This window comes from Tamandua tetradactyla, chromosome 13, assembly GCF_023851605.1.
Source record: "Tamandua tetradactyla isolate mTamTet1 chromosome 13, mTamTet1.pri, whole genome shotgun sequence".
NCBI lineage: Eukaryota > Metazoa > Chordata > Mammalia > Pilosa > Myrmecophagidae > Tamandua > Tamandua tetradactyla.
In genome coordinates this window covers 93,722,397-93,735,388 of record NC_135339.1, presented here as the reverse complement: position 1 = coordinate 93,735,388, position 12,992 = coordinate 93,722,397, and the positions used below count along the sequence as shown (strand labels likewise).

At 49.7% G+C, this 12,992-nt stretch overlaps 1 protein-coding gene across 1 annotated transcript in view; it reads left to right on the top strand.

Moving 5' to 3' along the window:
* The window catches only part of TCERG1L (transcription elongation regulator 1 like), a 215,433-nt gene that overhangs the window by 136,788 nt on the left and 65,653 nt on the right, over positions 1 to 12,992 (top strand). Inside the window, exons 5-6 of the mRNA XM_077124440.1 lie at positions 5,201 to 5,292; positions 11,506 to 11,594. Of these exons, the coding sequence (XP_076980555.1) occupies positions 5,201 to 5,292; positions 11,506 to 11,594 (181 nt within the window). The remainder of the gene's footprint in view (positions 1 to 5,200; positions 5,293 to 11,505; positions 11,595 to 12,992) is intronic.

Sequence of the window (12,992 nt, the reverse complement as noted above, 5' to 3'; positions counted from 1 at the left end):
GTCAGGAAACCGAAGACAGAGCACTCAGTATTCACTGAATTCAACTTAGACTGAATTTCAGAGTCACTCTTGAACTAGGAGATGCTGATACAGCTCTCATTTCTATTTGACAAGTCTGGCAGTTTGGAATTGGCTGCAATAGTTTATTTGTAATGGTTAAAATTTCAAACTTTTAATACAATTTTCCAGCACTCCATTGACTGTAAGTCCTGAGTGTGACGTCACAGCTCACAATTCCTGCCAGGCCCCTGGTCAGGTTAGACCCTTCTCCTTCCACCACATTAGATCTGGGCTGAGGACTCAGCCATGAGGAGCCCACCATGCTTCTGTGAGGACAGGTGACCAAGGGGAGGGGGCAGCTCCAGACAGTGCGCTGTGGCCCCCAGACCTCTGAAAAGACACAAGTAAGCCGGCCATGCTGTTCTTGTACAGAAGCAAAGCTGGCGGATCACTGAGTACAACGGTTTCCAAGGAGAACTCTTGCCCAATAGACAGAGCGTGATTTTTCTTTCCACCCTTCTTCAGAGCATAAGTTACTGCCGTTCTCCAGGAGCTCCTGCATATTCTCGGACACCCTCACCCTTGTCTGTGGCCCTTGAAGGAAGAAGCTGTCTAATTGCTCACGTCCACTTCCCTCCATTGCACACATAGCCTAGACTTCAGCTGGACGCAGTGTGGGCAGCCAGTGGGCGCCTGGTACTTGATTAACAACGGCGATTTCCACCTAAGGGATCCTTGCCTCCCTCCTAACTTCCACGCGGCCTCTGCCGTTGTCCTCGCCCTCAGCACTGCCAGGAGGAAGACCGGGCAGGAGGCCGTTTGGAGGCCGTCGCATCACAGCGCTGGGCTTGATCAGCGGGCGCAGGCCCTGACAGCGTTCCCCGCACGCCTCTCGGAGGGCGGAAATGTGTCGTGGCTCCCCAAAGTACTTTAGGGCCCGCAGTTGTACAACTTGTTGGTTTCCCCCATAGACTAGTTCTCTCTGCCCCCCCAGGGAGGATTTTATGACAACCTCATCAGGGTTTGTGGAGAGGCCCAAAGCAAGGTGTAGTTAGGGTGTCACAGTGCAGCCCACAGGTGGTCCCTGAAGGGCCACCGCAGAAGGAGCAGCCCCGTGGGGGGGCCAAGGGCAGACCCAGCCACGTGCGTGAGGTCCCAGATACCCTGGCTCAGCCCCCACCTGCAAGGTGGCTGTGAAATCCGTGACTGAAAACTCTGCCTGCTGTTGAGGCAGCCATCCAGGCCAAGACACTAACGCTTGTCACAGGGACCCCGCGCGTGTGATCAGGGACCCTAAATAAGCAGTAATGATGAGCAATATAAATCCATGTGTCGCAAAAGCCAGATTTGAGGATCTGATTTTTTTAAAAGAGCAACTATTTCCAATAAGAGAAAGACATTAATATGCCATACATATGTTAATATGGTCTCAACATCTCAAAGAACACACTTGAGGAAGGTTACTCTCCTTTGAAAATAGTATTTAAATACCGCGTGGCCTTGCTGTCCAGTCTCCTCCCACATTTCACAATGTGTCTTGATTTATGTGCTCCGAAGAGATACTGGGATACTCTGTTATTAATATTATTGCTGTATATTCCGGGTGAGATTGCGACGTGGAAACCACAGAGGGTGAGTGTGGAGTCGAAACCCAGCTCCCCCTTCCTCGTCCAGCCCCTCGAAACCTGCTCCTGCGGTTTGTTCTTTCCTCCACTTTAAGGAAATCCAAACCAAGGGATCTGGGGCTCATTCTTGGGTAGTGAAAAGTCAGCCAGTAACTTCTAGACACAAAATAGGTCTCAGTCCAGTAATGAAATATGTGGAGTCCAGGTTAATGATCAAAGTCTCCAACTTCCTTTAACATTTAAGCGTTTTACTGCCCTCACTTAGGGATGGTCTCAAGGGGGAAGGGCACTGGGCTCAGTCGTCTTCATTTTCACTCTTCCCTGCTCAGAAGGGGTCCCAGCACCTTAGAGAGGGAAGAGAGGAGGAGAAGGGTCTGGGCTGCCCTCAGGAAAGAGGCCGAAAGGACAAGGATCTGGGGTGCTGTTGGGCCAATTCTGGGGGACCCTTTTAACTTTTGTCATCACAGCTCAGTAGGTTCCAGGTGTCTCCCCATTTCTCAGCTGCTTTGTGGCTCTATCCGTCTCCCCCCTTCTGGGGGCTCTCCCACTGCGCCCCCTCCCCAGCAGAGGTAGCTCTCTGGGCAGGCCAGGCACCTGCTGAGGCTGCTCTCACCCACACTCCATTCCCAGCCCCTCTGGCGGCCCGGGCCCCACCCCATTCTTTGCAGGCCGCGGCTGCCCTGGCTCCTGGCCATCCCAGCCAGGTCTCACGCAGGATGGGGGACCGGCTCCGAGTCAGGAGACCTCAGGGGAAGCTGGACTGGACTCCTTACAGCCTGCCCTCCTCTATGTGCCCATCACAGTCGGAAGAGTTGGGCAGGAAGGGTTTACCCTGAAACCTGCTATCCTGGCTTAATTAGAGCTTCGTTGCAAATTTTCTGGCTTTGTTTCAAAAGGAGAAAAATATTGTTGCTGTCGATGACCAGGTGTCTAGCCATTAGGTCACCATTGCCCTCTCCAGGGAGCAAGGAGAGACCAGGTGGCACCTGGCCGAGATGGGCGGCAGAGGGGGCTGTGACATGGAGGTCACTGCACCAGCATTAGTGGGTGGCCCCCCACGTAGGACCTGGGACATTGAGGGAAATGGCTGCAGAGTTCCAGGAAGAGAAACACAATCTCCTGAAATTTCTCATTCACTGAGTCACACCTTTTTCAAAATTTGCCCGAGTTTCTACTTGATTTGCATTGGTGCCATTAGGCATTTCAATGGTTTGCTCCTCAGTCATTTTACACCCATCGCTCCAGATGCTGTGACACGCTGGTCCCATTCTGTAGATGAGAGACTGGAATGGGGAGGGGGTGTTTCGTCTGCAGTGCTGCCAGGGCAGAGTTCTGATGTCCACACCCATTGCCAAAGGATAGCTTACAAGAAGTAGGCTTTGGGGAGTATGTTTTTACAGGACTCTGGAAACCTTAATGCCTACCATCCTGAATGGCAATAAACTATTTCCACTGCCCTTCAGGTTGGAGTAGAATTGAGCTCCAGGCCTCGGCTGGTTAAATAGTTCAATAAAGCTCACAGCTTCCGCCCAAGGCTGCCCTTGAAATGGGTCCTGATACGGGCAGCAGACAGCTGCAGTGACTGGGCCACGATGAGCTGTCTCTTGGTGACTCCGCCTGGCCAGGAGTCCTGTGTCCACCCTGGCCACCCCATGGGGACGGCAAGCCCCGGCCGGGGCCTGTGCCCAGACTCACTGGAGGTAACGTGAGGCCAGTCAAGATGGCGGTCATGTCGTTTGCTTTCTACCAGCCTGGGCTCATGTGGCTACCTCGTGGTCAGCAGGAAGCAGGCACCAGCCATTTTTGGGGTGCCCACAGGACAGGGCATCCTTCAGAGTGACCATAGGCCAATGCTGGAATGCAGCATGGAGGGGGCGGTCAGAGTGTGGCGTCTCAGCAGCTGCCTCGAGCTGACACACAGCCTTGTGGGATGGGAAAGTTGTTCCCAGTCCGCTGCGTCCGGGGCGCCGCTGGCCTCTGAGTGTTGTGGAGCAGGGCGGCCCCCTCCCAGAAGACACAGGAGCAGCTTCCCTGGAGGCCGCCCTGGCCGGTAGCCGCAGCATGACATCAACGGATGCCATGACGGACGTCACGAAGGACATGCCAGGCCACGCTCCACCGGGCCAAGCCTGCGCCCCTCCCTGCAAAGCCCCTCCCCAGAACGCGGCAGAAGGAAGCCAAGGCTTGCAGGTGGAAAGTGCCAGCCTGCCCTCCCTGCTGGGCCCTCCTCCTGCCTCCGTGTGCCAGCACAGATGTGTCGGCTGAAGGTTGTTTGGACCTTGAAAGGCCACAGGGCTCCTTTCCAGCCCCTTCCTTGTGCATATGCACACGTGTGTGTAAGCAGTATCCATTGTTCTCCCTTTTGTTGGGTTGCAGTTCGATGGTTTGGGGTTTTGTTTTAAATCTTAGAATTAAAGCAGCAGCTGCTTTACCCCCTTTCACTCTGTCCACTTAATGGCTGCACAGTGGTAAAGGCTGTGTAGACATTTTTGGATGAAACGTTAACAAATGCTGATGATTTTCATCAAAGTGGATTCAGAATCTCACACATCCACCTTTTCAACTCCCCCACCTCCAAAATAAAGAATAAAGCAAAATGCTTTCACCATCAGGCTGCGGAAAAGCCGGGGTCCACTTTGAGTCTGGGCCTGGGCTGGAGGTGCCGAGGTGGCTGGTCAGGGCCACCGACTGCCCACACTTCACAGTCCCGGCTCTGCAGGCTCGGGCTGGCCTCCTGTCCAGCCATGGGCCTCGTTGGGAGGGTGAAGTTGAGGACCTCGCAAAGTGTCCAGCAGTGTTCCAGATGGTACCAGGCACACAGAGTGGGCTGAGAGGGGGTCTAAGTCCCCTGAACAGGGCACGATGGCCAAGCTGCAGGCACCACTGGGAATGCCAGAGGGCTGACCAGAGACGCCCACATCTCACACTGCCCCTCCGCCCTCTGTAGCATTGGGCAGTGGCTGTGGGCAGTGGGCAGGGGCCATGCTCTGCTCCAGGAAAGGCTGCCTTTTCTCGAGAGGGTTCCTGAGGACACATTCTGCCTGTTGTTCACTGGCCAGGCTGACCATGGACACAGCAGAGTCCAAGGATTTGTCTTCATTTACATCAAAGTGGCTGTGAGGGTCCTGGAGGTGAAGACGGGCCTTTGCAGGCAGGCACAGTCTGGGGAGGGGTTTCTGCCGGCAGGGACAGGGACGGATGTGGAGGTGGGCCACAGGCCAGAGCCAGGCGGGCATTCAGGGCAGTGGCTTCCCTGGGCCCAACCAGGCATAAGAATTTGTAAAAAGCTCTCAGCGAAGTAGGAATAAAGGAGATCCACCTCCAGACAATGAAGGACAGCTACAAAAACCTCCAGCTCACGTCATCCTTGATAGTGAAAGAGTGACTGCTTGGCCCTAGGATTTGGAACATGGCAAGGATGTCCCCTTTTGAAACCCCTTGTGTGTACACCCTCAGGGGCCGTCTCCCAGGGCTGACCCACCCATTAGAATCTGCGGGGTCGTGTTTGTTCTTGTTTCATTTTCCCAAGCTCTGTGAAAAACGAGATGGTGATGACAGTTGCTTTGGTCCCGCAGATAAGAGCAGAGAGCGCCGCCGGCCTGCCTGTCCCCCGGCCCTGGTGCTGCGTGCAGAGAGGGAGCTCCGGGCTGGACACCAGGAAGACAAGGTGGGTTGGATGACTTGCCGCCCAGGTTTTGAAAATGCTGGACCCCAGGTGCAGGGGCAGAGGGGTCAGTGACCTCCAGCATTTGCCTTCTCCCTGGCTTCTGTAGGACGACTCTGCCATTCTGCTGTGTGAAACTGAACCAAATTCAGTCTGGCATTGCCAGCGACCCCGGAAAGGGAGGGGCGCGGCTGCAGGGCTCCAACATCGTGTCACCATGGGCTCATTGGGTGGAAGGTCGCTTAGGGATCTGTCTCCCCATGTGCATTTTCTGTGCATTTCCACCATGGGCGAAACACACACAGGACCCAGACCGCATTTAGGCAGGAGTCCCCACAGGCAGGGGCTCTGCTCATATTTGGATTTTACTGTTAAAGGAAACCCACAGCACATTTGTTCTTCTTAGAACATTCTGATGTTGGGTCCCCCTCTTTGGATGCTTGCCAAATAGCATTTTAAAAACTTTTTATTTTGAAACATGTCCAAACTTACAGGGTAGTTACAAAACCCCTTACAGGGAGCTGCCACATACCCCTACCTTGTCCCAACCCCCTGATAGCCAAGTCCACAAAATTAACATTTTGACATATTTGCCATATCATGCTATGTACATATGCATTTCTTTATCTACCTATCTACCCATTTTTTGATCATTTGAGTGTAGCTTGTACAACCAAGCTCTTGAACACTTAACACTGCCATGTTATATCCTAGGCACAAGGATATTCACTTACGTAACGGCTTTACATGCAGTTATCAAATTCAAGAAATACATCATGATACAAAGCTTACAGTCTGTATTCCAGTTTTTTGTATGTTCCAGTGATGTTTCTTTGAGCCTTTTCTCCCCCTTACTAGATCTCATCCAGAATCAAGTGTTGCGTTTAATTTCCATTGTCTCTTTAGATGTTCTTTCCTCTTTTTTTTTTTAAATTGTGGGAACATACATGCAAAATAAAGGTTCTCAACTCAACCACTCCCCAACACACCATTCAGTGGGATTAATCACATTGAAATATTGCTGTACCCTCACACCTTCCATTACTAAAAACTTCCCGTCTCCCCACACAGAAACCATCCACCCATTGTGTCTTAACTCCCCATTCTCTGTCCCATCCATGCAGTGTGTACTCTAATTTCTGCTTCTGTGAGCCTTTCCATTTTCTGATATCTTTTTTTTTTTTTTTGGAATCACCGTGAGGCTTTAATTTAATATCCTACATCTTTAACAGTCCTGTTTGATTTTGATTTGATACTGGTTGAACTTCACTTGTATATGTATAGGATCTGTGTTCCTGTAACCGTGTGTGTCCTGCCTTGGTGTAGTTTTTGTTACCAGTTACACACTTATCCATTATGTGCCCAAAAGCCTGAGATGTCATCACATTTCATGCATTTGCCTTTTAGATCCTGTAGGAAGTTAAAAATGGATATAAAATCTAAAAATACAATAGTGCTGGCATTTCTATTTACCCCTGTCATTGCCTCACTAGAGATCTTTATTTCTTCCTGCAGTGTCAGTCTTCAGTCTATTATCCTTTCCTTTCAACCTGCACAGCTCTCTTTAACATCTTTTGCAGGGCTGCTCGAGGGGTGACGTATTCCCTCAGCTTCTGTTTATCTGGGGGCATCTTAATCTCGCCTTCATTTTTGAAAGATAGCATTGTCTGCCACAGAATTCTTGGTTAGAACTTTTTTTGCTTTCGGCGGGTTAAATATGTCACTCCACTGCCTTCTTGCCTCCATGGTTTCCAATCAGAAATGAACACATAATGTTATTTGAGGCCCCTACATGTTGCTTCTCTCTTGTGGCTTTCAGAGTTTTCTCTTTATCTTTGGCATTCAACAATTTGATTATAATATGCTGCAGTATGGGTTTATTTGTATTTATCTTGTTTGGAATTAATTGAGTGTTTTGAACTTTATATTCATGACTTTCGTTATTTCTTTGAATATTCTTTTGGCCCCTTTCTTTCTCCTCCTTCTGGGACTCCTGCGATGTGTCTAGAGATTCTTCCAGCTCTGCTCACTTTTCTTCACTCTTTCTTCTTCCTGCTCCTCAGATCAAACAGCTTCATTTATCTTATTTTCAAGTTCTCTGTTTCTTCTTTCTTCTCTTGTTCAGATTGGAACAACAGCTCCAGTCTGCTGTTGATCCCTTTTAGGGAATTTTTAATTTCTGTTACTGTGGTATTTGACTCTGTTCCTTTTCACAATTTCCTTCTTTTTATTGATACTGTTTTTGTGTTCATATTTTTGTTGTCCTGATTTCCTTTAGTTCTTGTCCATGTTTTCCCTTAGATCTTTGAGAATATTTAGGACCATTTTTTAAATAAAGTATTTGTCTACTATGCTCCTGGCTTTGTCTTCCTCAGTGATGGTTTCTGCCTTCTCCTCTGCCCAGGCCATCACTCCCTGTTTCTTTGTATGTTTTTGTCTTTTTGTTTAATCCTGGACATTATAAAATTTTAATGTGTCATTGCTGAAATGTGTACTCTGAGGCATCTGTTCCTTAAGCTTGTATCCAGCTAGAATTTTGACAGAGCTTCCTTTGAATGCCAGGAGCTAACGCGCGCGCACACACACACACACACGAATAAGGAGTGCAGAGAAGGGAAGGGGAAGAAGGAAAAAAAGAAAACCCCTTTCTCAGTCTTTGCAGAATGACTTGTGTGAGTGTTCTCCTCCAAGGCTTAGCCACACAATGAGTTTAGAGAATAGCTCCAGGCTACGTAAAGCAGAGGGGCTTCTCTGACCCTTACTGCACGTGGATCTTGTCGTAGGCATGTGTATGTGGCTTTAGAAATCCCCCTGTTTACAGGGTTCTGAATGTCCCCTCTTCCTTAGGAAACAGATTCCTCATAGCCCTGGGTGCTGCATTATATGTCCTGCAGCCCATAATCCCTTGCCCCAGGCATCCACTTGGCGGCTGTCCTCCAGGGTTCTCCAGGTGTGCTCTCTGAGCTGCTTTCTACATTCAAGACAAGTTTGGGGACAGCCCCTCCAGTCACCACCAGACAGATTGGACCAGACATGCCCCTCTCAGTATGTGCACGAGGGCATCTGCCTACTCCCGACCCAGGACCAGAGGCCAGCTCCATGCCGAGCCAGTGTGGGGTGAGCCAGGACCCACCAGGCCTCCAGGAGATCCTACTGCTTTGAAGAAGGCTTTCACTTGATTCAGCGCTCACACGTTCACTCAGTCCTTTAACTGTTTTCTGGAGGTTTGAGCAAGATGCTTTAGCAGTTTTTCTGAGTGGTTCAAAGCATCTGTGGTTGGACAGAGCCCTGGAGGGTCTCATGCTAACATCTGGGCTGGGGTGGAGCCACCAAATGGCCTTTTAGAGATTGACCATAGCAGGACGTTTGATGCATTTAATATGTTGGGTAGTCTGCTCCTTCTCCAGTCATCCAAGTGATCCCCTTTTATTGCTACATTTAAAACCTCTGCATCATACTTTATCTGCTCTGATGGGTCAAATGCCCTGGAGCCTCTGATACAGCTCACGATCGGCTTTCAGATCCTCTCTTCCTTTCCTTCTGCCAGGTGTCTCCGCCTTGTTCTAATTGTCCTGTTCCCGCGGCTTCAGTGTCCCTTCCCCACTGGGCATCTTTCGTAGCTGTGATCAGCACCCGGGTCACTCTTTCTGCCAGCTCATTAAGGCCACGGGAAAGACATAAATTGTTCACAACTGTTAGTGCAAATTAAACCTTTGCTCCCTGACATATGATTTTCCTGTAAGAAATTAACATCCTTGCCAAAATTGCATATTAATTAAACAGATAAGCCTTTCTGGTGCTTTAAATAAATACCTTCGTTATCACCGGCTTCTGAGAGTCTAATTCACTTTTATTACTTCAGCGTGGAAGAGGAGTTTTATACCATGATTAGCCATTTTTATCACCACCAGGAAATCATAACCAGCGTGAGTATCACGAAGACCTTGGTAATTAGCAGTGGAAGATCTTAGAATTGTCAAATTTAAATTTCAGCACCCATTGCAGATGCCATCCAACCATATTGACTTGAATAATTAGCAGAGGTGATCTACTGCTCAGAGACTCCTCATTGAGTTTCCATTGTTCAAATAACTTCATAATGAAAATCCCCCCTCCTCGTTCTTCTAATTGGGTTAGTAATATAAACTCTGGCCTTAATATTTTTTTTCTAAAGACAACTGTTTCTAAGTACTCCCTGTTATGTTAATTATTTATCCTGGCTTTATTTCCTCACAAGGAACAAAGATATTTTCTGCTAACAGAAAAGTCTAAAAAACATTTTCTTTAATATGCCAATTAAAAATCATTTCCTAAACTTCGTTATCATAAATGCCCATCAGCAGGAACAGAGGGCGGGAGATGCCCTTTTGTTTCCAAATTGTTACTTGTGTGCTGCTTGGGTGGATTCCATTCGCTCTGAGGCCAGAGGCGGCTCAGCAGCAGGTCCAGCTAATTGTTTTCTTCCTAAGACTTCTCTGACCTCCCCTTTGGGCTCCTCTAGCCCAGGAGGGTTCATGAAATATGGAAGTTTCTGGGCCCTCATTCAGCTGGACCTCAGTGAGAGTCAGCTTCTCTCTGCGTTACCAGTGGTTACCCGAGGACCATATCTGATGGGCTTACTTTTTGGGAGTTTTTGGGAGTTGCATCTTGGCTTTTATAGATACTTGGGATTCCCCTCACTTTTTGTTCAAATCTTATGATTTAGTGCTTCCATAATTTAGTACGTTCCTTTCTAAGAAAAGTGGCAATTGCCAACGATCCCATTTGGTTCTGAAACAATCCCTATCTTGTCTGCTTGGCAGCTGTTGCCGCCGTGAGCCTCTGCAGGGCTCTGCGGCAGACTTCAACTGATTTTGATGGGTCAGCCCAGCAGTTAATCATCTTCTCACCTGTGCATCAGAGAGTGCTGACTTCAACAGTGGAGACTCTAACATTTTAGGATGACACTGAATTTTTTAAAAAATGAATCTAGTGGTTTCATTGTACCCGCCTTCTCTGCTCAGAACCTCATTCATTGCCCTGCTATGTCGTCTTATCTCCACCTGAATTCCTTAGAGAGCGTGAGCACCGTCTTTATCATATTCTTCTTAGAAATTAAAGTCATGGAAACATCTGGGGGCGGGGGGAGAAAGGAAATATTTCCTCACCACTAGAATTTACTGTCCTTAATGTGAATTCATTTCTTTCTTATAACTGCCCTAAAATTTGACACTTGGCTTTCTTTAATTCCTCATTATCATTGTGATGTCACACTGGTTGCCTGTTGCTCTGCTTACCCATTAATTAACAATGGTAATGCCTTCCAGACCTTACACAGCAAATTGAAAGTCTATAGTTATGTTGGGATTATATTTACCCAAATCTTCTAATATCGAACAACTTTTGTTTCTCTCCAAACTCTGTCCATAGTGAAAAATGACCAAGTGTCGCAGTCATATATATTTTCTTTAATTGTAGGGAATAAATCTTCCTTATCTTTGAGTCAGCGTGGAGTTCAAACATTCTTTATTTGTTGAATGGGGAAGCTTTCCCAACGTGACTGTGTATCAGTCACCCACACAAGGCAAAACGTGCTCCCTGTGCTGGCTCCAGAAAGGTGATCAGGAAAACCGGAATGGCACAAAGCTGGAGGACCAGTCATGACTAAGAATAAAAGAGGATGGGCTCTTCACCCTCTCTTAGCTTAAAAGGGCATGGAGGTGCCTGTCTGAACTGTGCCCGGGATCCCTCCAGCTCCCCTCTTCCCTGGCACTAAAGTCTTTCAGTGGGATGGCGACTCCCCAAAGTGACTCCAGTGGGATTTTCTGTCCCAAAGTCAGGAATGTGTTAGAAAATGTCCCTTGGCTGCTACTGCCTCCCTCTATTTCTGACAGTTTAGGAAATTAAGGAGAAGCCTTTGCCTGGGCTACCACACAGGCTGCTGTGCTGTTAATTCTCCGTGCCCAGTGTCACGAGTGGGCCAGCCCCGGCTTTGCTGAGCGAGAAGGTTCTCACCTGGCTCCCTCTGTGTGCAGGAGACTTTTGTTATTCTTTTGGTTGCTTTAATTCCAAGAAGACTGTTTCAAAGTTTAAACACAAAACAAACAAGGGCAATGATGGCTCAGTGGCAGAGTTCCTGCCTGACATGTCGGAGACCCAGGTTTGATTCCCGGTACCCAACCATGTTAAAAACAAAAAACAAAAGCAAACAGCTGTCACCTTTCTTTCTGTTTCAAGGAGCCTGCGTCTATACTACTGAGAGGAGAGGACAGCTCGACCAAGGGCACCAGACCGGTGGCTTCCGCCCCGGTGCCCGGATCCCCCTGGTGAGCCACTCGGACACGCGAGAACCTTGGCAACGCCACCGTCACATGCCAAGGCGCAATTGCATGCTCCTCGGGCAGTGCTGCATTCTGCAAAATCAACTTGCAGCTCAGTGTGGGCTCAGCCCCACCGCGTCCTCACACCCTGCAGGAGGGAGAATAGCTGCTGAGAGATCAGTTACACGCCCAGGGTGTCAGTGAATGTGGGTTACAGCAGTAATGTCATTGCATGCATCACAGAAAACATCGCGTTTCTCAAACTCCAAAGATTTTCCCATCCACTCCAAGAAAAAGAGTGAAGTGCTGTCAGTTAGGGGCATGTCTGGCTGGGGCAGCTGTCCCACAAGGAGTCCACACCGCAGAGCCAGCCGTCCTCAGAACATCTTCCAGGAGAGAGCCACTGTCTTTGGTTTCTAAAGATGGTTTTTTAGGATGCAGTAATTTAGAAGCAGAGGGAAAAGGTTATTGTAGTGAAAATTAGTCTAAAATTGGTATATTAAAGTGCAGCGTCCAGCTGGGAGGAACAGCTAATTCAGTGACAGAAATAGCAAGCTTTTGCTTCAGATTCATGTGCCGTCCAGGTAAAGGAGGGTCCTGCGGGGAGGGGGCAGCAGGTGGGGCCCCATTCCCAGGAGCCCCCCGGGATGCCCTCGAGGAGCACGTGGGGTGACCCTGGCCATGCCCCATCATCTACCTCTTTTGAGGAGCCCTGCTCTCACCTGGAGAGGAAACAGTGGGGGTGGCAACCTCTCTGTTCTTAGCTGGTGGGTGGTTAGCGTGGGCAGCAGCCGGGGCTGTCGTCCCTCCTGGCTGGGCCTCCATCTACAACACCCAGTGAGAGGCACGTGGCCGCACTTTCTCAGGTTATCACCAAGGCGGGCGCACGACCGAAATCAGTGTTTGGCGGGGGGTGTTTAGGATTCACCCAGAAACAGCGCGTCTCCATTGCAGGCCCCGTGACGTGCACTTGGCAGCAGTGAGTAGGTGGGCGCAGTGGCCTTGCCCCCGAGGAGCTCCTCCCGGTGGCACTGCCCTTTGTGTTTCTCAAGACCGTCTCCTGTGGTGCAGAAGGGTTCCGGAGCTTCACACCGCTGGTCTCAGCGCTGGGCGTCCCGCCCCTCTCCGCGCAGACCTGCTCCCAGACCCACGCCTCAGGGCCCTGGCTCAGGGGTGGCTCCGTCCTCTGCCGTGTGCAGCAGAGCCTTCGGGCACAAGAGGGAGCTGGGGGAGCGTGGGCACAGAAGGGGTGAGGGAGCGCGTGGGCACAGGAGGGGAGCCCCGCAGGCCCCGGGAGCAAGGCTCATGCACTGGGAGAGAAGCGGTCTCTCCAGGGCACAGGGGAGCTGTCTCCCTGGAGGTGTATTTCGAGTTTGACTGGTGAACCATTTCCCTGAGGTCACC